This window comes from Musca autumnalis, unplaced genomic scaffold (genome assembly GCF_047663935.1).
Source record: "Musca autumnalis isolate F117 unplaced genomic scaffold, ASM4766393v1 scaffold_4, whole genome shotgun sequence".
Classification (NCBI taxonomy): Eukaryota; Metazoa; Arthropoda; class Insecta; order Diptera; family Muscidae; genus Musca; species Musca autumnalis.
In genome coordinates, this window is record NW_027411977.1 from 95201744 (window position 1) to 95227190 (window position 25447).

At 36.0% G+C, this 25447-nt stretch overlaps 2 protein-coding genes across 2 annotated transcripts in view; one reads left to right on the top strand and one right to left on the bottom strand.

Moving 5' to 3' along the window:
- Positions 1-4507, top strand: part of Sqor (Sulfide quinone oxidoreductase) — a 28999-nt gene extending 24492 nt beyond the window's left edge. Inside the window, exons 3-7 of the mRNA XM_073983417.1 lie at positions 53-277; positions 341-541; positions 604-813; positions 3823-4009; positions 4092-4507. Coding sequence (XP_073839518.1) covers positions 53-277; positions 341-541; positions 604-813; positions 3823-4009; positions 4092-4405 — 1137 coding nt within the window. The 3' untranslated portion in view covers positions 4406-4507. The remainder of the gene's footprint in view (positions 1-52; positions 278-340; positions 542-603; positions 814-3822; positions 4010-4091) is intronic.
- Positions 4508-7929: 3422 nt separating this feature from the next.
- On the bottom strand, positions 7930-21249 carry LOC141402373 (solute carrier family 66 member 3). Its single transcript, XM_073983426.1, has 5 exons — positions 20993-21249; positions 20669-20834; positions 18952-19211; positions 8384-8504; positions 7930-8307 (listed from the first exon to the last, which is right to left on the bottom strand). Exons 2-5 carry the CDS (start codon positions 20826-20828, stop codon positions 8177-8179), a joined length of 672 nt encoding a protein of 223 aa, XP_073839527.1. The 5' UTR covers positions 20829-20834; positions 20993-21249; the 3' UTR covers positions 7930-8176.
- Between the last annotated feature and the right edge of the window lie 4198 nt (positions 21250-25447).

The following is a 25447-nucleotide window of genomic DNA, read 5'->3' on the forward strand; positions in this document are numbered from 1 at the left end:
CTTAATGTGCATCGCATCTTTACAACTATCTAATCAAAATTCTTGATTTTAGAAACATTACTATCAACCCATGTTCACATTGATTGGTGGCGGCATGAAGACCGTGGAACAAAGTTACAAACCCATGTCTCAAGTTTTACCCAAAAATATTGAATGGATTAAAGAAAAGGCCCAACACTTTGATCCCAACAACAACACAGTAACAACAGCATCGGGTCAAGAAATTAAATACGACATGTTGCTGTTGGCAGCTGGTCTGCAATTAAACTATAACAAGGTACATACAGAGAAATTTGTCTTCACAATATAACAAAAGCAATAACTTGTTCCTTCCCATTAGATACCTGGTCTATTGGACGCCTTGGCCATACCCAATGGCAAAGTGTGTTCAATATACTCCCCCCTGTATGTCGATAGAACCTATGATTGTTTACGCAACATCACCGAGGGTAATGCCATATTTACTTTCCCCAGTTCACCGGTGAAATGCCCAGGAGCACCACAAAAAATTGTTTATATTTCAGAACACTATTTCCGCAAGGTATGTTCTTATCGATTGGAAATGTTGTGTGGACTAACTTTTATTCTTTCCTTCTTTTCCAGATGAACAAACGTAATAAAATCAATGTTACCTACAACACAGCATTGCCCGTAATCTTCGGTGTTAAACATTACGCCGATGCCCTGTGGCCAATTGTCAAGAAGCGTAACATCCAAGTCAATACCCGCCGTAACCTGATCGAAATTAAACCAGAAAATGATGTGGCTATTTTCGAGAATCTCGATAAACCTGAGGAGAAATTTGAAGAAAAGGTAAATAAAGGGAAAACGTTGACACAGGCGGTGTCAAATTTATTAGTTGTAAGGTTGGCTGTGGCTAGCAATTACGGAATGAAACTGGACTCTTGTTTTAAAGACACAGAAGTCCACAATAGGTTATAGAAACTAAGGTCGCGGTCTTAAAATTTTTATTCTGTGGCCTATAAAACAGTTGTGTTCAGTTGCAGCACTTTGCTGTCCATAGTATGTAAGAGTTCCCCCATAAACGAATTTTATAATAAATATTTTAGTAAATCCAGTCTTAAAAATTCTGCAACCTGGACTGGCTGCGTCCATAAAGACTCAGGAGACAGGTGAGTGGGGTTAGCTGGGCTGCTGAAAAAGTGTAGCGGATAGTGTGGTCTCAATCCACATGCAGGGTATGTGTTGGGTATCGTGGCATCAATTCGAATCCAATATTAATTGAGGCGGCTGCATCGTCCCGATCTTAACTGGGCTAAAACCACTCGTGTTGGGTTACCAACGCTTACCACAGACTGGTCTATTGCTTTGTAAGAGGTCAACAATGTTTCTTTGTCAGCACCCCAAGCGCTGCCGATCAGCGATTTGAGAACCGACTTCCTACTTCTGATCTAATCTCAAATAGCTGCGCGGACGATATAAACATGCTATCGAACGTTACTATATTTAAAATATGTTGGGATAGTAAGTGGTCGGAATTAGGACACCAGGAGAACAGTGTTACAGTGATTTTAGCGGCAGATGTTTTCATATTCCTCAGATGGAAGATCTGCACTAAGTCATTTATGCAGACACAGGGTTCATCCAGTTGCTTAAGCATTACCATTTATACTCCGTGTGGGTGCAACGCTTTGGTTGATTTCGCGTTTCCGGTGACGTCTGCAATATCGCCCATCGTAGATTGTGGTGGTACCTCCAAGCCCTCAGCTGCGATAGTTCAGGGATGCTCTCCGAGTACAGCATTCACATGATAGTTGTTTATAGCATCTCTGTGGATGCGTGTTACCGGGGTCTCTCTTATAACTTTGGACCTCTGTTTCCAGGTCATAAAGATTGCTCCTGACATGCCTGGGTGGAGAGGTCCTATCCACCATATGGTTTGCTCTCACGGTAACATTCGAGCAAAAACTGAGAGGAATGCATGCCATTATGTTGCTGTACTGGAAGAATCGTTGTCTTCTCATGTAGATGGTCCTCTGATAACATGAGGATGCACCCTGTTGCAGTTTTCACGACGGCATTCTGACATGTTTGAATAGTTTTTCATCACGTTGCTTTTATATTCGCGGACCACACTTGAGCTGCATATCTGCGACAAGCTGAAATAAAGGAACAAGGTCCTCAGTCCCTAGCCGGCAGCACTTGGGGTGCAGATCTGCTGTTGAATGTGACCCCTAGAATTTCGGTGTAGTTTGTGGTCGAAATTCTGCTACAATCGGCCATGACCTTTTACTCTGTTCTCACCTCTGTCTGGTGAAAAGAGCGGCCGTAGATTTAGTGACGGATATTTGCATATTCCTCGCATGGAAGAAGGTGGTAAGATCAGTTAAATAGGAGTTCAGCCTTTCACAATTGACATCGTCCGCAAGATCGTGCAATCGTCCGCATACGTTGCGATCTCAATGGCATCTGGAGGGGATGAAACACAGGAGGTAGATCTTAAACAGTTCCGGGGATATCAACCCACCATAGAGCTCCCTGTTTCACTCTGCGGTGCTTGGACTTCTTGTTCCTGAATTCCACGAATGACTGACGTATACACATATAATTCATTATCCAACGTTTCAAAATTGGTCGGAGAGCTTGACAGTATCAAAAGCTTTTGATAATTCATGCACCACCATCACTATTCTATCACACGGCTTGTTATCCTCAAGGGTCTTTGCTAGGGTTGACAAAAGCGAAATCGGTCTGTACGATTCACCTTTGCTGGCATCCTTGCCTGGCTTCAGTAGCGGGACCATACTACCCATTTCCAGACTTCGGGAACGAATTAGGTGGAGATACTCGACTCCCGGCATATTCTCCTGCTTTGTCATTACTACGGAGATTCACAACGTATTATATAATTCCATCCATCCATCCATTGTAAATTGTGGGGGTTCAACCTCTGCAGGAAGAGATCTAATACGACGTAGTACTCTTCACTTCGATCTGTCACTCTCGGGGTTCTCGAAAAAACTGTCGTTTGAAATATCTTGCGCACCACTTCGAATCAGTCAGCGTAACGTCGTAACGACGTGGCTAAGGTCCTATCTTCATTATTTCCAGGGTTCGAGAGTGACCTAACCGTTGCGAAAAATTCACTTATTCCGGCTCCAATGTTGCAACTCTTCAGATGATTTAACCACTTTTTACGATTACGCTCGCCGACCGACAAACCTGTTAACCAGCAGATATATAACGAACGGCTACAGCAGTGATGATGTCTCGGAATGTCTTTTCTGCTACCCGTAGATGAGAAGGGTTGGCCAGATATCTGATTAGGGAACTTTCCCATGATTGATAAAAATGGGGCGTTCAGAGGTGAAGAAATAGGGCAGTATGCTGATGGAGAAAGTTATGGGAAGATGGTCTGAGCCCAGACGAACTGTAACACTCTCCGCTAATTGTGATAGAGGCGTCCTCATTAACCGTACAAAACGAAAAGTTATCAATCTGCACAGCCAGCATTATACTTCTCTGGCCGTTTCCGAGGAAACCTAATACCCCACCTCCACTTCTGGTGCTATCCTTCCTCAGTACGTTGTAACCATCACCAACGCTGGAAGCTGCACCTGTTGTTGAACTTGGTTTCCTGTGCCGCCGCAACAATAACATTCTTCCGACGCATGAAATCCACTATTTCCTCGTAGTCCATTGCAGTTAAATTGCAAAAAGTATGCATTTCCCACATCAATAAGTGACATCCTTTCTGCCTTTTTTGCAACCTGACTTATTCAGATCTGTTTTTATTGTTTTTTTTTTCTCTCAATAATAAATCTACTTTCTTCTATTTTTTTTTTTTTTTTTTTTTTGTAGTATTCCATGCTGCATGTCGTACCACCCATGAGTACACCAACCGAATTGGCCAATTGTAAAGAATTAGTGAATGAAACCGGTTTTGTAGATGTTAACAAAGACACCATGCAGCATGTAAGGTATCAGAATGTGTTTGCCATTGGCGATTGTTCCTCTTCCCCCAACTCAAAGACAGCTGCTGCAGCAGGTATGTGGAATAAAATTATTTTCTCTATTTATTCTTAAAAATAATATTGTTTTTGTTCTTTTTATTTTCAACTTTCCTTTAGCTGCCCAATCACCGGTGGTATTCAAAAATATGATGGCTGTTATGAAGGGTAAATCCTGCGACAAAGTCTATGACGGCTATGCCTCTTGTCCCTTGGTTACCGGCTATAAGACATGTATTTTGGCTGAATTCGATTACAATTTGAATCCCTTGGAAACATTCCCCGTTCCACAGAATAAGGAACGTTACAGTATGTTTTATATGAAAAAGGATATGATGCCACTACTCTATTGGCATGTTATGCTTAATGGCTATTGGAATGGACCTGCGTTAATGCGTAATATGTTGTCTGTATTTAAATTTGGCAAAAACTAATTCTCATCTAAGTAAAAGTTGTAACAATGCATATTTGTCTCGGTATTCCTTAAATTATTTCAGTGTCTCTAATTATTATTAATAAATTAAAAAAATATGAAATTCGACTTTCATTTTTATCTCATACAAACGTAGAATATAGGACAAAAAATTTAAAAAAAATGTAAAATTCACCTATATTCGAGGAAATAGACTATAAAGACTCTAAAAAGGGGGTGTTACTCGAGTTTGTCCAACATTACGACGTGGAAAGGTAGGAAGGAGCAATGGTGGTAGGATTCTTTAAAACACCATTACATGAGTCTATAAAACTCATTATGGAAGTCTGTAAAGATTCTCTTATAGGAGTAACCCTCCCCTAGAAAAAACATCCTACTATGAAAAAACGAAAGAAAAGAAAAACAAACCCCTCTAAAGTTGACGAACCCCGCAAACGTTTTAAGGACCATGATCTGCGAATCAGCACCTGGAATGTTCGCACTCTTTATAGAGAAGGTGCAGTCTTCGCATTGGCAGACGTACTTGAAAAGTACAAGGCCGATATTACTGTCATACAGGAAATACGATGGATTGGGAAAGGCGTCACAACAACACCTAAAGGTGACGCACTGTATTATAGCTGCCATGACACAAAGCATGAGGTTGGTTGCGGATTTGTAGTTAGTCGGAGACTAAAACATCTGGTATCCAGCTTCACCCCAGCGAATGAAAGACTTGCTGCAATTCGAATAAAAGCTAAATTCTTCAACATCAGCTTTATTTGCGCTCATGCCCCCACTGAAGAAAAGGACGAACAGACCAAAGATATATTTTACGAGCGCTTAGAAGAAACATATAACCGTTGCCCTGCCCATGACATTAAAATCATTCTAGGCGATTGTAATGCCAAAATTGGAAAGGAGAATATCTTTAGCCCAACAGTCGGGAAATTCAGTCTCCACAGTGAAACATCTGACAATGGTATGAGGCTGATAGACTTTGAAGCTGCAAAAAACATGGTAGTTAGCAGTACCAGATTTAATCATCTCGATATTCATAAGGGCACCTGGCTTTCTCCAGATCAAAGAACAAGTAATCAAATTGATCATGTTGTAATAGATGGAAGACATTTATCCAGCGTGTTGGATGTACGATCGTTCCGGGGCGCAAACATTGATTCGGACCACTACCTTGTTGCAGCAAAGGTATGTACCCGTCTACACGTTGCAAATAAAGCACGAACAGACACAACGCGGAAGTTGGACATCGATAGGCTGCAAACACAACAGATAGCCACAGCATATTCCACTCAGCTAAGCCTAATTGCTTAACGCGAGCACTCCTTGTCCCGATAACATAACAACACAATGGCAAAATATTGCCCACTCCATGCAAACAGCCGCAAAATCCATACTTGGATTCCAGAGACCTCCACAAAGGAATTCATGGTATGACCAGGAGTGTCGTGTTGCTACCGAAGAGAAAAATGCGGCATATAGAGCTACTTTACAAACAGTAGCAACGCGTAGCGCACGAGAGAGATATCGGGAGAAAAGGAGAGAAGAGAACCGTCTTTTCCGCATGAAAAAGAGGGAAATGGAAAAGCGGGAGTGTGAAAAAATCGAGATGTACAGGAGCCAGAATGAAGTCCGAAAATTCTACCAAAGAGTGAAACATCGAACAGATGGCTTTGGTACAGGCACATCCTCCTGTAGAGACCAGCAAGGTAATCTGGTAACAGATACAGATAGCGTGCTCTGGATATGGAAGGAACATTTCTCCAATCTGCTGGTATCCAATAGTAGCGAAGACGATGATACCACAGATCCAATCGCAGAAGATGGTATAGAATGTATACCGCCCGGCCAAGATGAGGTAAAAACAGCAATCAACCGGCTAAAGAATAATAAAGCAGCAGGAGCCGATGGCTTACCAGCCGAGCTGTTTTAAACCGGAGGCGACGCGCTGATAAGGTGTATGTATCAGCTAGTTAGCACCATCTGGCAGGAAGAACGCGTACCCGACGATTGGAACCTGAGCATCCTATGTCCCGTCCACAAGAAAGGAGATAAGACTGTATGCTCCAACTATAGGGGCATAAGTCTTCTCCTTATTGCCTATAAGATAGTGTCAGGGATATTGTGCGAACGACTAAAGCCAATGGTCAACGAAATAATTGGACCATACCAATGTGGCTTTAGACCTGGCAAGTCCACCATTGACCAGATATTTACCCTGCGGCAAATCCTAGAGAAGACCCAAGAGATGCAGATCGACACATTTCACCTTTTTGTCGATTATAAAGCAGCATTCGACAGTCCCCTCCGATCAAAGGTATTCCACGCAAGGTCTGAATTTGGTATCCCCGCAAAGCTCATCCGGCTTTGTAAGATGACTTTAACTGATACTAGGTCCTCAGTTAAAATTGGAAAGAACCTCTCCGAAGAATTTTGTACCAAAAGAGGTTTCAGACAAGGAGACAGCCTTTCGTGTGACCTATTCAACATTTTGCTGGAAAAGGTAATACGAGATGCAAATGTCAAAAGAAATGGCACAATTTACACCAATAGCCACATGTTACTTGCCTATGCTGATGACATAGACATCATGGGACGATCAGTAAAAGAAGTAACTAATACCTTTAGGAAGGTCAAAGCAGAATCTGCGAAAGTGGGTCTGGCGGTAAACGGCGAAATTACCAAATTGATGGTGTCGACGCGCAAAGCGTCCATAGAGCTCGGACCAACTGTGGAAGTTGGTACCTACAATTTTGAGGTAGTTAAAGACTTCGTCTACCTCGGCACTGCCATAAACACAACAAACAACATCAGTTGTGAAATAAGAAGAAGAATTGTATTGGCCAACAGATGCTACTATGGATTAAGTAAGCAATTTAAAAACAAAGCCACATCTCGTCAAACAAAAATAACACTATACAAAACGCTGATACTACCCGTGCTAATGTATGGCTCCGAAGCATGGGTACTTGCGCAAGCAGATAAGGCAGTTTGAGAGGAAAATTCTTCGAAAGATCTACGGGCCGATTTGCGTTGACGGTGAATATCGACGTCGTATGAACCACGAGCTATATAAGTTATACAAAGACATGAATATAGTTAAACGTATCGAGATGCAACGATTGCGTTGGCTAGGCCATATCATGAGAATGAGCGATGATGAACCCGCTAAAAAGGTGTATGAATACATGGCACATGGCGGTGCACGCAGAATCGGCAGGCCTAAGCTTCGATGGAGCATACAAGTGGATGAAGAAATGAAAAGGCGCGGTATTCCAAAAAGTCAAGCGAAAAACAGAGAGGAATGGAGATCTTTTCTTAGTTCGGTCTATGGAACAAATGTTCTGTAATGGGCCAACTAAGTAAGTAAAGACTCCTTTACAAGAGTCTATAAAGTCTCCCTTATAGGAGTCCATTTGTAAGGGTCTGCAAACTACTGCTTTATAGGAGTCGGTAAAAAATCTTGTCCATAGCCTCAGTGGGCTTATGTAAACAAATAAATCCCCGCCAATTAAATGTTTGTATGTATGTTACATTCAAGTGAGGTGATGATAAAAAGATCACGTTTTATTATTACAAGAAAAAAACTATAATATAAAAACTAATTATAACAAAAAATAAAATAATTGTCAAATATCGATGTAATTAAAATATACTACAAAAACAAAAGAAAAAAAAATAATCTCAATTTAAAAAAATACAAAATATTTTGTAAAAATGAATTTTATTCTTAGTCTGAACATCCTCTTCGTTGTGCATTGTCGTTTCGTTTCGATTATTCTTTCTTTGTTTTCTTTTTGTAGACACAGGCTGCCAAAAATACAGATGAACTTAAAAATGTTGATATCAAGAAATTCGATAACAACATCCAATCGTGAGACTGAACATAGACGGTATAGATGCGAGCTGCAAGATATCAAGAGAAAAATATTACAATTTGTTTATAAAATGTAAATGTGTACATGTGTATGGGTTCACTTACTCATATTAGTGAAGGCCGATAAGGCCCAAGTGGTGCGACTAACGGAACTGGCATCTTTTGTGCGCAAGATAGCAATCAATTGTAAAACTTTACTGGTAGCACCAATGGGGGTACAGAAAGGCTGAAAGGTTAAATTTATTTTTTTTGTTAAATTACAGATTTTGTGTTTTGTTTGTACTACAAGTATAATGCAATACAGTCTGTCAATTAAATTGCGATATAAAGCTCTAAATATATTTTTGTTCAAAAAAAGTAACAGAAAGGCCAGTAACAGATAGGTCAAATACATAATATAGTATAAATACAAATATTTACCCTCAACCTATATTTACTCACTGCAAACATTTCTAAACAAATCGAAAGATGTTCTTTAACTGCGTAATTTTGAAATGTTGTACCCAAAAGAGTGGACCAAAAATGTGAACTTTTGTGAGATAGGTACCCTAAGATGTTATCCGATAAAGACCTTGATTGGAACTTGATGTAAGTTTTGACCAAATCGGATACTCAAGTCGTATGTTACAGTGCTGATAAGGTATTTTAGTTGTCGCAGGATTTATTTATAGGCTGTTCCAGAACTGCAAGAATCTATTATTTTTTACTATTTTTTTCCGATAAAATAAAGTAAAAAATGTTATCGTAGTAAAAAATAGTAGCTTCTTGCAGGTTCTGGAACAGAGCATTATTTATTTATTTATTTATTTTTTTTTTTTTGAGCTATTGGAAGTTCTGACTTGCCCCTGAAAAAAAATGTGGCGTCATAACAGGGTCGCCGAGGGCAACCTTTTACAAACCGTACTTTTGTGAAAATTTTTGGAAATTTTGTGTGGGAGGTACCCAAAGGGGGAGCGATATAGTTCATATACGAACTTGATCCAGGTCTGGCAGATATATTGTGATGGACCAAATTAGCAACTTCCTCCGAGTGTTATCGTAAGCAACTTTTAACTTTTGTGGATTTTTTTTAATTTTTGTGAGGGAGTTACCTCAAAGATTTAAATAAATATTTGATTCAATTAGATTTTAACAAAAAGGTATCAGAATAAAAGTATTTGCAAATTACTGCATATAGCAACTATTTTGACAGACTGTACAACAATAATAGAACGTGCATGTGTGAGTATGAATGTGCAATTTCAAATTATACTTACGTGATATATTTAAATGATTATGAAGTGTTAAAAGCATGCAATATATTTTTCTATTAGAGCGAACATGAAAGCTATTCCCAATTTATTGTTATTTAAACGATCACATAGACAAAACCAGAGATGCAGAGGGTTATGAAAAAAAAAAAAACTTAACTAAGGCCAATATCCCAGTCAGCATTTTTTGAAAATTTTAATCAAATTCGAGTCTTTTTTGATCCGACTGCACGATTAAAAAGCTAGAATATGAGCTCATTTTCTGATCATAAATGACTCCTTTGTCGGTAGGAAAACATAACCTCAGGCGACTCTTCTAAACAAATCACAAATGAGTCTTTTTCGAGTCGTATTTCAATCATTTATTGGTGTTTTGTTGATTAATTTCGGACCCTTTTTCGAGTCTTTTTAGAGTCATGTTTATAATCATTTATGAGTCTTTAGGGAGTCATTTATGAGTCTTTTTGTTAGATGAAAAAAATTAAAAAATTTTTCTTTTTATTCTTCTTTGTTCCTTTCCTCTGTTTTATAGTCTTTTCTGGTTTGTTATGTCTTTTAATTATCCTTTATGTTGCTTGGTGGTTAGTATACTGCTTCTTCATTTCACTTGGCAAAACCTGTTGTGTTGTGTTTGTCTGTACCTTTAATATTATACGTTACATTTATATCAAAATTTTGTAGAAAGTGTATATGAGAATTTTATTTTTTTATTTATAAATAATTACAACCAAATAAAAATAAAACAAAACAATCAGTTTTTAATCACCTAACTGTTTAAAATATGATCAGAGTATATATAATTATAATCACTTTTCAAACACCTGTATGTAGAGCTGGCAAACCATCGATATTCCCAACATTAGATATTTTCGATATAATAGTTTAAAATATCGATTACTATCGATATTATCGGTAAGCTGTCAACACCATTAACTTGGAGATGAAAATGGCGGAAATGTCAATGCTTTTCTTAACATTTTGCACAAGTAGTTCACAGAAATGCAAAGGAGAATAAAAAAGTGCTTTTATCTTATAAAAATATTAAAAAAATACATTTTACCTTTCCGAAAAATGTGTACGTGTGACTACGGGCTTATTTTCTCACACACACAAAACCGAAAAGCAGCGAAATTTCTGTTTATTTTAATGAGTTTTGGGTTGGGGGTTTTTGTTCCGATAATATCGATAGGCAAAACTATCTATCGATATTTAATTTTTAAAAAACAATCGATTTTATCGATAGTGACATCGATTTTTTTGCCAGCTCTACCTGTATGACCCTTTTTTGATTAAGCATTTTTCAATCTTCCAGATGATCAAAATGTGACAATAAATAACAAAAAATTGTCACATTTTAAACACCTCAATGATTTATTTGTGATTGCTACACATTTGTTGTTGTATTTTAAATTGAACTCTTTTTAATCATTACAGGGAGTCACTTTCGAGTCCCTTTCTGATCACACAAGCGACTTAATCAATTTTTGATCACCAAAAGGACTCTAAAAAGACTCCTCAATGTGATTTTTGAAAAAAACAGTCTTCTAAATGCTATCTGGGATTGTATCTTTTTTATTTATAAAAAAAACATTTGTTTTGGTCCCCTACAGTACAGACAATACAAGTAAAACATGTTGGCCGCAAATTTGTATATGTTATAAGAGAACTATTAAAAAAAACCTGGATGCAATGGCCATATTGAAAACCAACCCTGTCCGACTCAGACTTATGCCATGTTTATACTTGAGCTCTAAAATCCGCTGGATTTCACGAAATCCTGAAATACACCCCGGTGTTTACACTTATTGTTTTGTTGATTTCGAACATATCACAATAATCAAGGTAGATGCATATGCGCAGCTGATCGAACATGAATTTTCAAAACAAGTTTTTGTAAATTGAATTAGTCATCAAAAATATACGACAATATAGAACTTTACAACTTTATTTCGAAAATTATCGTAAAATTACCTATATATCGTATAAATTGTGTATAGTACTAACAAATAAAAAAATACAAAATGATTTTATCAGACATCATAATAAAAAATTTTGATAGATAAAATTTGTGTTCAGAACTTGGAAAATATTAATACCTGCAGCAGTTTTCCCGTTTAGTGCTAAAAATGCGTTCCCCTACTCCGAAATATAGCAAGATTTGCACTTCTCTTTAAACAAAAATAGCGCCGATTAACACCCTATTCTTCTGTTTTCTGCCATACACTTTTGGCATAGTAGACACTAGCAACATGTTCATTATCATCTAAATACGATAGTTGATACGTTGATTTTGACATTTCTGCTGCAGTTTTTGCAAGTTCCGTCACTTTTTTTGTTCCCGTATTTTTTAAGAAATTTGTATGGGGAAGCAATTCTTGACAATTCGCTCTTTTTTCTAACATTACTATTAAAAAAGTACGAGAACACAATTAAAAATAGCATTGTAACAAAGTAATTTAAATTTTTTTCACATTGTTTACAAATTTTGATACTAAATTTTTTTGTTGCAGCAATTGACCATCTACCTTGTTTATTGTGATACATGAAAAGTGTTGCAACTTTTGGTACTTTTTTAGGCAAAAACAGGGATGTATATCATGTGTATTGTGATTTCGATGTTGATTTCGCTGAAATCACGAAATGAGATGATTTCATTTTTGTATGCGAAATCATGATAAATTTTGCATGATTCCGCGCGAAATCACGAAACGCCTTCGAAATCACGAAAAGACGCCGAATGTAAACCAAACATTAGATCGACTCAAGGCAAATTTATATAAGGTATATGCATGAATTACATGGTAGAACAATAAAAGGTACCAGCAATGCATAGCTTACATAGCTTAACGTTAGTGTCAAATTCCATACGACATTTCATATATTTATTTCTATTTCGATGCACATTAGGGATATATGTATATTTTTGAGGAAAAAGTATATAATTCGGAAAAAACTATTTTCCGTAAAGACTTCTTGATATCAATGATATGTAACCTAAAGTCCTAATAAACATTATTTTTTTAAACTCAAATATTTTATATACATTTCCTTATTTTGTTTAAATATACCTTTGACACTAACATTACAAACAAAAACAAATTTCTATGTGGTTGTTGTTGAGTTGTATTTGTTGTAGTATTTACTTTACCTTATATTTGTTCTACCATGCATAAATTACAGCACAATAACATTGTTGTTATTGAAAATGAATTGTCAAAGAAAATATTGAACAATAGGGTCGTTCCAATTTTTTCAGAAAAACATTAAAACATTTTGAAATCCTCTGTAACAAATGTAAATGTAATTATTATTACACGTTTAGGATAAAAAACAATATTTTATGACAGCAAATTTCGAAATTTCAAATTTTATGAGTAGACAATATTACATTTTGAAAACTAAATTTACAATAATAGTAAGAGTACAGCTGATTGTCACTTCTATCTTATTTAAATATGCATTGGATCGACTTCTAATTCTCACACAATATCAAAAAATTTATTTTTTGTAATTTTCCATTCCAAATCAAAAACAAAAAAACTTAAATATGTATAGATAGGATTCTACCCGGTATTTACCCAAAACTTGGGAAAATACCAGGTAAATACCACAGTTTATACAGTTGGCCATTCAGAGTTCTGTTAACAACATTTGACAACAAACATAATAGATTGTTCATTATTGTGATTTGATTTCCTTTGTATTTTATGTATTTGACAGCAAACTAAATAGTCAGGGCTAACTAGTTTGGGCTGAATGGCCAACTGTATAAACTGTGGTAAATACCAAATAAATATCTTTTTTGGGTGTTTATTTGGGTAAATAAAATTTTATTTTGAAATCAAAATTTTGTTTTTTCTGTCAGACAGAAAATCAAAAAGAATACCAGAAAAGCGGTAAAACCATGCGGACTAAACTTTTTATACGTCAGATCGGTCGTTGAAGTTGCTTGTGCGAAACAGCTAGCGAAGAATGCAAAAATTATAGCTTTTCCGAGGAGGACTTAAATCTCAAGATTATCTGCTGAAGTCGTGGGTTAATCCATCTGATATATCATAAAGTTTGGATTTCGATCCACCATTTATGATTTTCTGCAAGAAGATATACAACAAACTGCTCTAAAAGTTGTCAAATACCGAATATATGACGTCATAATATATGAGAGATTTACCAAAAATATGGACCAAAATTTATCATATTTTAACTTGTCCCGTATCCAAAAATGGTAATTTTATTCATAGTCATTTAAAATTTGGTAAAACACTGCGTTTTCGCATCTAATTTCATGATTTTAGTTTCTGTAGTTTATACCCACAATTTGGGTAAATACCCGGGTATGTACCCATTTCTACCCAATTTACCCATTTTAATGGGTATTTACTATTTGGGTATTTACCCATTTCCCATCTCTATAAATAGTATGTGATGCAAATAAATCTTCAAATATTTGAATAACAACAACATGTTTTACATTGAAAATAAAATTGATTAGCTACGGCGATAGACATGGAAGACTATAGTCTTTGTTGAACCCATCCAACCTCATTAGTTCCCTTTCTTGATGAATTGATTGGATGCCTTCATAAAAAACTTTGAGTTTTCTCACAAAAAATTCTCGGTGCCAAGTGGGTTAATAATATTTTGCGTGGTATAAAACAATGTGCCAAAACGTATGATTTGTATATACAATCTGAATATTCCTATATATTTAAAAATAACAGTAACACCCAGCAAAAATTCGGATCCATTAGTCATTACAAAGTAATGTAAACAAGCTTCTTTTCCCATTACAAGTAATCTGAAAAGTAATGGGATACTTCTTAAAAAAATTACAAAGGAAACCTACTTACTTTGCACCTCACTAAGTAATGAGGACGCTGGCACAGTGAATGTGTGTCCGACTATAAATCCTAGGGTTGTGTGTTCAACGCTCACTGTCGGCACGCGAGTTTTTTAAGTAAAAAATAACAGTTCGTGTTGCACGTGTGCACTGCACATTTAAGTTCTTAATCAACCCTTAATGTTCGTGTGCGTGGCATAGTATGTAGTGTCTTTGGCTAGAAATCAGAGGGTTCGTGTGTTCAACTCGCACGGCGAGCGAAATAAAATAAAGTAAAATAAAAGTAAGAAGTGTGATGAAATTAAAAAAAAATCTCTACATCAACTGTTCTAAAAATAGAATTTTTTTCAACTTAAATTTCAACTTCTAGTGGCCACAGAATAACTAGTTATTCTAGTGGTCATAAAATAACTACAAACTGAGTGCGACATGCCCTTGTAAAAATAATGGGGAAGAAAGGGGGTTTGCGAGTAGTTACGGCTGCCAAAAATCCCTTACAAAACCCATGATTTTGGGAGGACTTTTTTGCTGGGCACTTATGCATATGGTAAATTTCAAATATCTTTTGGAATGCCACAAAAATATATGTATGACGATCGGTACGGCTATTTTCCAGCTAAAAAGGACACCGCAAAACGCTTTTCTAAAAACAGTGTTTAATATGTGGCCATTTGTCACAAAAATATGCAAAATTTGTCACCAGAAAAATTACCGAAACGTGATCAAGTTGTGCCGATCTGAAGCGGCGAAAAAGATCTACTAAAAAATTGGTAGTTTTCTTGGAAAAATTTATTAAAAACTGAATTTTTCGGGGTGCGTGACTGGAGATAACTTCGTGAGGCTTGTGCCGCCGGTATAGGACAAGCTGGAAGGGGTGTTTCTGCCAGAAATGCACCTGAGTCCACAGCCCTGTCTTCTACATTACCCTCATCTCGGTCGATGAAGGACTAGATTTTGATGTCCTTGATCAACCGACAAAAAATGATAATCGGTTCCACTGCTTATACAGTTGGACACTAAGCGCACCTGATTGTTATGTTTGTTGTCAAAAAACATTTTTGTGATTTAAGGCCAAACCTATAACTCTGCGTGTGCGTTCAAAAATACAAAAAAATACACGCAGAGTTATAGGTTTGGCCCTTAAAATACAAAGAAACTCAAATCACAATAATATAAAATCTATGATGTTTGTTGTCAAAAATTGTTAACAGAACTCTGAATGGCCGACCTTCTATAGGCCTTGATCGGTTCATTAGTTTTCGAGCTAGAGTTGACACATTTTTAGTTTTTATGTTACATACAAAACCTAATAATTTGTTCCCTTTCAACGCTCATACCTCAGTCTATTTTGTTGAGATCGACTTGAAAATTCTAAAACAAATATTTTACCGGTTTCTTCTACATTTTGTGGTCATCGTCGGTCAAAGTCAGATTAACAAACGTGTCCTCTGGGGATATGCTCTTCTGGAGCAAGCCTTTTTAATTGGCCGAGAAGTTGCCTACTTTGCTTCAATTGTTATGTAGTCATCCCAGTCCAAAGTGTAGAACTTGTTAAACGAATACCGGTTTGTACGATTCTTGGCTGTCTCGGGGAAAAAATGTAATGTGCAAAGTTTGGACCAAGACGGTTACACCATTTTAGCAAACAAAAAATTGAACTTTTGTTGGAGAAGTGCCGGAAAGACGTTTCCATTGGTATATCTATTATTAGGATCACTGTAGGAAAGTAAGATTGAGATATGGAGGTAGTTTTGGAAATTCGTACTTATGTGTACGAAAAGTATTAAATGGTATTAAATTTGGTACAATAGGGATTTGGGTGAACGGATAGAGCTGAAATGCTGAAATTTGAAATTTAAAATACTGTTGCGAGTGTAGGATTGAGGTAGTTTTGGAAATCCATACTTATGGATACGAAAAGTACTAAATGGTACTTAATTTAGTACAATATGGATTTGGGTGAACGGATATCGCTTGAATATAGAATCGTGGTATGACTACTTTTGGAGGGTAGGATTGAGACATGGAGGTAGTTTTTGAAATTCGTACTTATGGGTACGAAATGTACCAAATGATACAATTTAGATTTGAGTGCAGGGATAGCGCTGGAATACTGTTATTTGAAATTTATTACCGATGAATTGAAGGATTGATGTAGTTTTGAAATTTCGTACTTATGAGAACAAAGAGCACTTAATGGTACTAAGTTTGGTACAATTTGGGTGAAATCCTGAGAATTGGAGGGTTGAGATATGTGGTTGTCGAAGTACGTACCATAAGTATACAAAAATCACTATATGAAACTCAATTTGTTTGGTATGTGGAGGTGGTTTAAAAAATATATACCGCAAATATACGAAAAGTACTAAATTGTTCTAAATTTGGTATCGGGTGTTGGAACAGAGCTGGAATTCTAAAATTTGTTCTTAGAGTCACTGTTGGTGTGTAGGGTTAAGATATGGAGATGACTTTGGAAATACATACTATAACAAGTAAAAAAGTATCAGTCGGCTTTGTCGACGGGGATATACCCTCCCTCAGCCTGTGTGGATTGAAATACTTTTTTTCCCAAAAAAACTTATGTATTTAGGGGGGTTTTCAAAATTTTGGGCGTATGCACCGACAAAATTATGGGTAGGATTAAAGCTCAACAATTTGCGGAGATATAGATAAGGCTTTTTTTATCACACTAACCTTAGAAAAATATATTATCGCTGTAAACAGGGCCACTAGGAAAACCTTCGGTCAAAATGTCCAAAGGATCCTCGAACCACACAAATATGTTGAATATTTGTGTGGTGGTATCACAAGGATTGGACAGATATAGCCCAAATTTGAATATAAACTAAGTTTCGACAATATTTAGAGATCCAAAGTTTGGACCAAATCGGTTGCTACGTCTATGAGAAATCGCGCGTACCAATTTAACGAATATTTTAGAACTTTTGTAGGGAAGGTACCGGAAGGAGTGGACCTATAAGCACCACCTTCGAATTTCATCTACTGTAATGTAATTATTTGGCTGCCTTCAGCTTTTGCATTACTAAGTAAATAAATAAAATAAAAATAGAATTCATTTTTCAATACAAAACTCCTTAGGCCATGTTAGCTCGATTAATCCAATTAATTAATAAAATAAAAATAAATAAAATATTCGAAGAAATATTACAATATCCAACCACTACATATGGTGCTATACAACAACTTTACAACTTTCGGGCTGTTCTCTCAAGAAGTATGGACTTGCCTCTGAAAAAAACTTTTACTGCCGTAATTGAGGCAGCGAATGCAAGTTGCTTCAACAAAAAGCGAAGTGATTCGAGAGCAGGTCTTAAAGTGAATTTATCCAAAATTTTGTGTGGGTGGTACCCGAAGGAGTGGACAAATATAGTTCATATTCAAACCTGATCTATATCTGGTAGACATATTAAGACGATAATTCCTTTCAAGAGTTATCGTGCGCACAATTTTTCCTAACATTTTTGAACTTTTGTGGGGGAGGTACCGGAAGGAGTGGACCGATGTAACCCATCTTCGAACTTAAACTAAGTTTGCACAAAATATTACGAAGACCAAATTGTGGACAGAATCGGCAGATCCGGTCTTCCGAATCGGCAGATCCGGTGCTTCAACCACTACACACGGTGTCATAGGGCTTTTTTGTACCATTCAGGCTATTTTCTCAGGAAGTATGGACTTGCCCCTGATGAAACCTATACCGTCGTGTGGGGGCAGTGAATACAAGTGGCTACAACAAAAATCACAGCGATTCGTAAACAGGTCCTAAACTGAAATTTTCCGAAATTTTTTGTGGGAGGTACACAAAGGAGTGGACCGATTGGAACCTCATCTAAGACTGGTAGAAATTTCACGATGTGCAAAGTATGGACCAAATCGGTTCCTTCTTTCAAGAGTTATCGTGCGCACAAATTTTTCGAACATTTTCGAACTTTTGTGGGGGGAAGGAGTGGACCGATATAGCCCATCTTCGAACTTAAACTAAGTTTGAATAAAATATTACGAAAGTCAAATTTTGGACCGTATCGGTTGATCCGTTCGAGAGTTATCGTGCACTCCAGCCAGCCAGACAGACAGACGGACGGACATTGCTAAATCAACTCCAAATTGTCTGAAACACATTTTGTCCAAACATACCAAACATAAGTCTCAATAAATTACAGATGGAAAAGAGATGTTTTTTACAAACCTACTTCTGTGTTTAACTCAAACTAAATAAACTATTAAATTTACATACAAACAAACCAGTTCCTCCTTTTTCACAGCACTCCACAAAACAAAAATAAACAAATTACAAACTTTATCAACAAAAAATAGTCTTCTTCCATCGAAAGCGTGTTAGTTGTTTTACCCACATAAAAATACCAACAAAAAGCAACAGTTAAAGCGTTATCAATTCGATGTGACAATACAAAACACCGCCAACAAATGATTAATTGAATTTCATAGTTCATTGCCAACAAAATATTTAAAATTCTATTTCATGGAACAACAAATGAAAATAATGTGAAAACTCATTTGACGGATGGTCGGACGGACGTCTAGAAAATAAAACTGTTACTTACCACTAAAAATTGTAGAATAACCAATGGGAATAGCCTCAAATAGATAAGTACAGCAATGATGACATATAGAACTGCTACAATTTTGGTTCGAAGTCCAAGTAGATTTTGATATTTGAAAGCAAAATATATGAGAACATATTCTTGGAGTAACAGAATTGGATATTCCATATACGATAGAAATTCATAGCGATTTGTATAGTTGTAGGACATCATAACTGTATAGCTGAAAAGTTCCAGACAAAGGCCGAGTATACTTATACCTAAAATGAAAATAAAATTATTAATAAATATGACTCTTAATTAAGAAACTTCTGAAAATGTATCTGATGTTCCGAGTAATTTCTTATTTTTATGAATTTTTAATATTAAATTGGACAATAGTTTTGTCTGACTACATTTTTCAATATTGGAACTGCGTTCATTCTCATAGCATATTATATATAAGTGTCTAACAGGAATATGACATTATCAGCAGTGTTTAATCCCTCGTGGAGGGCAACAACTATGAAGTGATACGATGATTTAAAAGCTGAGAGAGAAAAGACTGAACCAGATGTTATCCAGGTAGCGTTTTCTACCCTAAATATGAGAAGGTCGTCTTGCTCTTTCCACCTCCAAGCGAGGGAGTTTACCATAGGATAAGAAACTAGGATGAAGTCTACGCATATGAGGAAACTCGATAAATTTATCCTAATATGACTAAAAGGGTCATCCTTATTGACCACATTCTACCCTCTAAACGACCTGTTTACCATCTACTGTACGAGACAAACAGCACACTATCAGCTTACAGGTTATGGGTACTTTACACGGTATGTTTTTTACATATGAGTTGTCACTTCTCCCATACAAAATGTATATGCAAAGTGACAACTCATATGTAAAAAACATACCGTGTAAAGTACCCATTACTTTTATCAATCAAAATCTTCCGCTGCGAAAATGCACAGCATTTAGAGAACCTACATAAGGGAAGGAACAAACTCGTGGTCCAAAAATATCCATGTATATTAAAAAAAAAATTCCTCTCCAAACCGGCGGAGGTCAAATCGTCCGAAGATATTTTGGACACTACGGTGAGGGAAACTTCAACAAGTCGGAATGGTTTAGGAAACATACCACCTGTCAGACAAGACAGCAAGTAACTCCAATTAAGCTCCGAAATATTTCGTTCCGAAATCCTGTAAGACCACACATTAGGGAGAGTATTCACATACGTGAAGAGACGAACAGACTCAGGAACCACAAGTATCCAAGAGGACGATGTTTTGTCTTTTTCCACCATATTTTTTATAAAGCTAACCAAAATGGTTCCGATGGCGTGACCCAGAGCCTCCTATTATATCATTCTTCTTTGTTTTGAAATAATAGACAAAACCTCTAAGTACCTGAGAAATATCAATTCTCATCTGTCTCTCCTCCAGTTATCTTGGTATTCTTATGCGAATCTTCAGAGCGAGTAATTGGTTCCGAAGAAGGAATTTACACCTCAGACAGTGCGTTTACATCAAATCCAAAACACTCCATATTTCTTATTCTGTAACCTCTACCATTCCTTCCCAACTTTTGGGCATTCATTTGATTTTAATGCGAATATTATTATTAGGACTATCGATGATTGACAGCAACTAAAGAACATCTGACCAACTGTCATATGAATTTCTAAGTATAATCCTGCAATGTTTCTCTTAACTATAATAGTTTCAATCCTACTTACCTTTAGAAGATTTATTTTCACGTATGGTATTGATTTGAGGCACTTTTATGAATAAACATGATGAAACTGTAATTAAACTCAGCAAATCAGCAATAACTAAAACTATGCCTCTATCCATGTATTTTACAACAGCCTCTTGAATATCATCAATGGAATCCATGGTTACCTATATTCAATAAGAAAAAATTGTCAATGAGTAACTTCAGTATTTTTTTGTAGAATTATTTAAATTTAATACAGTTACAAACCAATACACTTTATAACAAGTGTTCAGTATTCAAAATAAGAACAACAACAAATAATATTCAAGACATAATTACTTACCTAACACAATAAAATATAACAAATTAATAGTTTCTGAAAGAATTGTTGTTCAACAATAGCCCACAGCAACACCCCTGATTTTAACAGGTGCCTTGTTTTAAATTTTATACTTATTAGATTTATTAACAATCAATTATACGCATCCATGTACGTATAGTAATACTATATATGTGATATATCTATGACCACTTGTATTCGTATATATACCGTCCTACACATATAAATAACCAACTAAATCAGCAACACAAAAAAACTAACTCCCGCCGTCCGAGCAGACTACGATGGCGAATGATTTTGAACGCCGGCAACTGTCATTTGATCATATGTTCTAGTAAGCATGGTACAATAATACAGGTAGCATTATCATGCCAGCTGATGGTAACATAATGTGTCAATTGCATTGAATTAATGTCAAATTTTGACATCTTATGTTACCAACAATTGCCGATGCGGCTACCTGTGTATTTGTACCATGCTAGTAAGGATCTATAAATCGATTCATATGCTATTGATTGATCGACTTTTTGAATAAAACAAAATTCTACCGCTAACAGTGCGTTTACATCAAATCCATTCCAATGTTCGTCAATAAAGGCCTGCGTACATAAGCTGCTCTGCCTGATTGCCTTGCTTTCCTGCTTCATTTTTGACATAATAAAAATAAAAGAATAAAGAAGGCCGAGGAAATTTCGAACTGGGTTGCCCTTTTCTTTTTTATTCTTTTATCAGAAGTAAGCAAGGTAAGCAGGCAAGGCAGCTTATGTACGCAGGCCTTATATCCTCATTATGGGGTAGTTTACACTATATGTAAATGTCATATGACATGAAGTTTTCCAACGTTATACAACATTGTTCCACAACATCCCATACGGGACAAGGGAGACTTCTCTCATATCAATGAGTGCACCCCGATTCATATTTAGCTCAATGATATGGGATCTACTTTTTATCGCCGAGTCCGAACGGCGTGTCTTAAGACACCACTTGTGGAGAAGTTTTTCAAGGCTGAAATACTCAGGAAATGTCGCCAACATTACTGAGGGGTATTTTGCCACCGTTGAAAAATGTTTGATGTTGCCTGGCCGGGGAATCGAACCCCCGACCTTCTACGTGCAAGGCGGGCGTGCATACCATTGCACCACGGTGGCACCCAACGTTATATATTCGCTAATATTTGCAATATTGGAGATTTTCCTTAGTCGAAGGTCACACTAGAGTGGTTTCACTGAAACTTTTAGGGATTCTTAAATCGAGTTCCCCACTACAGCAACATCATGATTTCACTCTAGTATGGACATCGACCTAGGAACCCTGGATTTCATGAAATTGTTTCAATGAAACCATCTAGTGTGACCAAGGACTTATGCTATTTACTCTGTGGGCCCACACCAGCAAAAATGTAAAAAACTACGTCTCCACATTGGCTCCGTGGGTAGATACCCAGCAAAAAATTTTAGAAGTTGTGCAATTGGAGTTATGATTTCACAACATCTTTCGATGTAGTCCAACAGAGATATGAAAAATTCACACCGTTCGATACATTTTATAAGCAGTTGCTGCAGAGATCCCTACAGAAAAAAAAAACAGTTGGTTGATCCCTACACATTTCTTCAAAAGATAAACAAGAGAGTATACATTTCGAAGAATTTGTTATAAAATAAAGAAATAACAACTTAAGTTGCGAACGTTTTTGCAGTAATTCACGAGACGGGCATTTTTAATGGAGTGGAGTCCATTTCGAGTCCATGTCGAAAGCTGAACTAGTGATGGGAAGGCAACATAAAAAAACTTTAGGATGATGAAAGAAAATCAGATGCACTTGGATTAAATCGAGAAAGGAGGAAGTAAGCTCAAATGTGATTGAATTTAATGGAAACTTTTTTAATTTGTGTTTATATAAGCTGTGTTCCTTTACTTACCTGAGGTTACCATTATTACCATTTGTTACCATTTTTAACCTGCAAAGCGTTCCTTAACCCCGAAAAGTGGCAAAACTGGAAGTAATTTTTAAGAGAGTGAGAGTGGAGAGAGAGCGAAAATGGCTTTCTCTTCTACCACAGGCTACCAGCAAAATTTCTGCAGGTAAAAAATTGCAGAACTGATTTTTTGACTTTTGTTTGACGATTATTTCACAATGAAAAAGAAAATGGACGCAAAACAGAAGAAAAAGTCGAACGCTGATAAAACTAAATTAAAAACTGTGAAATAAAAGACGAAAATTGATTTTTTATGTTTCTTTTCGATATTGCTGCCAGACCTACCATTTTTCTGTTCCTTTACTTTTCTGGTGAAAATGTTCATGAGAGAGCAATTTTGACACTTTTCTCTTTTACCACCCTTGCCAATAAAAAAGTAAAGGAACAAAGCTATAATAAAGTTCTTTGTGTTCTTGTTTTACACAAATAATAAATGCATTTTATTTATTTTGGAATATTTCGCAATGGCATGCATTTTAATTGCATCTTTAGATTGATTAAAAATGCAATCCGAAGAATGCATATAAATTCAATCCAGAGCACTGCATCTTAAAGGGCTGTTTACACCATCTATCAATGTCGTATGAGATGTCAAATTTTCTACCTGCGAATGTTGTACACATAGTGTGACCACTATGAAAATTTTCATCTATCAAAATGATTTGGCAACTCATATGTAAATTTTTCATTTAGGGGGCGCTCTATTTGATACGGCATTCTCGTATGTAAACAAAAATTAATCAGCTGTTTTCTGGCATTCTCAAAAAAAAAAATGAAAAACAAAATCTTTTAAAAAAGAAAATGGAGAGTTATGTATATTTAAATATTTAGAAAAGTAAATAAATGGTGTTTATAATGTTATTTTCAGATCGATTGGTCGAAAGAAGCAGTCTTGGAAATGATTGCTTTGTGCCAAAAACATAAATGCCTCTATAACCCCAAAAGCCTATTATACCACAACAAACATGCTAGATATTCATTTTCCTTCAACCAAAATTAAAATTTGCGCAAATTTGCAACTCAACAATAAATGTAAACAATGACAAAAACAGCTGTTTTTATATTTATAGGTTATGTCATACGAAAATAACACTTGTAGGTATGAACGCACAAATTGAATGTTGTACGTATGACGTCAATTTTGACAAACATAGAGAATGTCGAATGGGTGAAAGAAATGACAGCTCATATGACATTGATAGATGGTGTAAACAGCCCTTAAGTTGTTATATTTGTTCTACCATGGGTAAAACCATGGTACAATTATTTTCTAATGCTAGGATTACATTTACGAAATCCACTCGATTTCAACTGTCAATTCCATTGCATAAACGTCAAATGAAATCGAATGGATTTCAGATGAGATTTCATTTGACGTATACACAAAGAAATTGACAGTTGAAATCGAGTGGATTTCGTAAATGTAAACTTACTGCAAGTAAAGTCAAGTGTTGTTGTACAACAAACGTAAAAACAACCACATAGAAATTTGTTATTAGGAAAAAAAGGAAATGTCTCATGGTAGAACAAGAAAAGGTAGCAGCAATACCCATCTGACTGAACTGGGCTGTAATGTTAGTGTCAAATTCCATACGACATTTTATATATTTAGTTCTATGTTCGATGTATATTAGGGGCATATATTTTTTGAAGAACAAATTTATTCATCAGAAAAAAACTATTTCCCATAAAGACTCCTTCATATCATTGACATGTAACCGCTTATAGAGGCGGTACAATTTTTGTCAATATGTGTGGTATTTTGTTAAACTTGAAAAGAATAAAGCCCTAATAAACATGTGCTTTTTTGTTTTCAAAAGCAATCGATTGAAACAGCTTCTTCTTTTTCCAATGAATTACCAGCGACCCCAAACAGTTTTTAAGAATTATACTTTCTGCGAGAAATAATGCATTTAGTGGAATGATATGGAAACATTCAAATTGAAAATCTAATGAGTTTTCATTCATGTTTTCCAAAATATTCAATCAATTGTGAAAATTGTTAGTTTTTTAAATTCCAATAATTTATAGACATTTCCCTATTTTGTTTACATGTACGTTGACATTAACGTTTACAAACAAAAACAAATTTCTATGTGGTTGTTGTTGAGTTGTATTTGTTGTAGTATTTACTTTACCTGGTTTGTTCTACCATGGAAATGTCTATAAATTATTATAATATGTTTGTTCGTTTACTGCATGTTGTTCGTTTACTCTACAGTACAATGCCAACGAACTTAATGTCCAATTTCCATTAGCAACTTTTTCGTCATTTAGAGCTGTTTCGTCATTTATTTGCTAAAACAGGCAACATTTTGCGTCATACAAAATTAAATAACGATAGCTGCGTCATTTATTCTAAACAACGCACGAAAACACCATACTATTATACGCAACCCTACTTTTTCATCATAAACTACCAAAAAATGCAACTGTTTTATGATGTCTTTGTTTGTTTGTGTGTGTTGTAGAAAAACAA

What these genes read in the sequence shown, in the direction of transcription:
- LOC141402373 (XM_073983426.1), bottom strand. Translation starts at nt 20,828, where the DNA reads ATGGATTCCATTGATGATATTCAAGAGGCTGTTGTAAAATACATGGAT. An exon ending in TGAAAATAAATCTTCTAAAG is followed by an intron (nt 19,212 to 20,668) that starts GTAAGTAGGATT and finishes TTTTCATTTTAG; the next exon opens with GTATAAGTATACTCGGCCTT. An exon ending in TTATTCTACAATTTTTAGTG is followed by an intron (nt 8,505 to 18,951) that starts GTAAGTAACAGT and finishes TTAACCTTTCAG; the next exon opens with CCTTTCTGTACCCCCATTGG.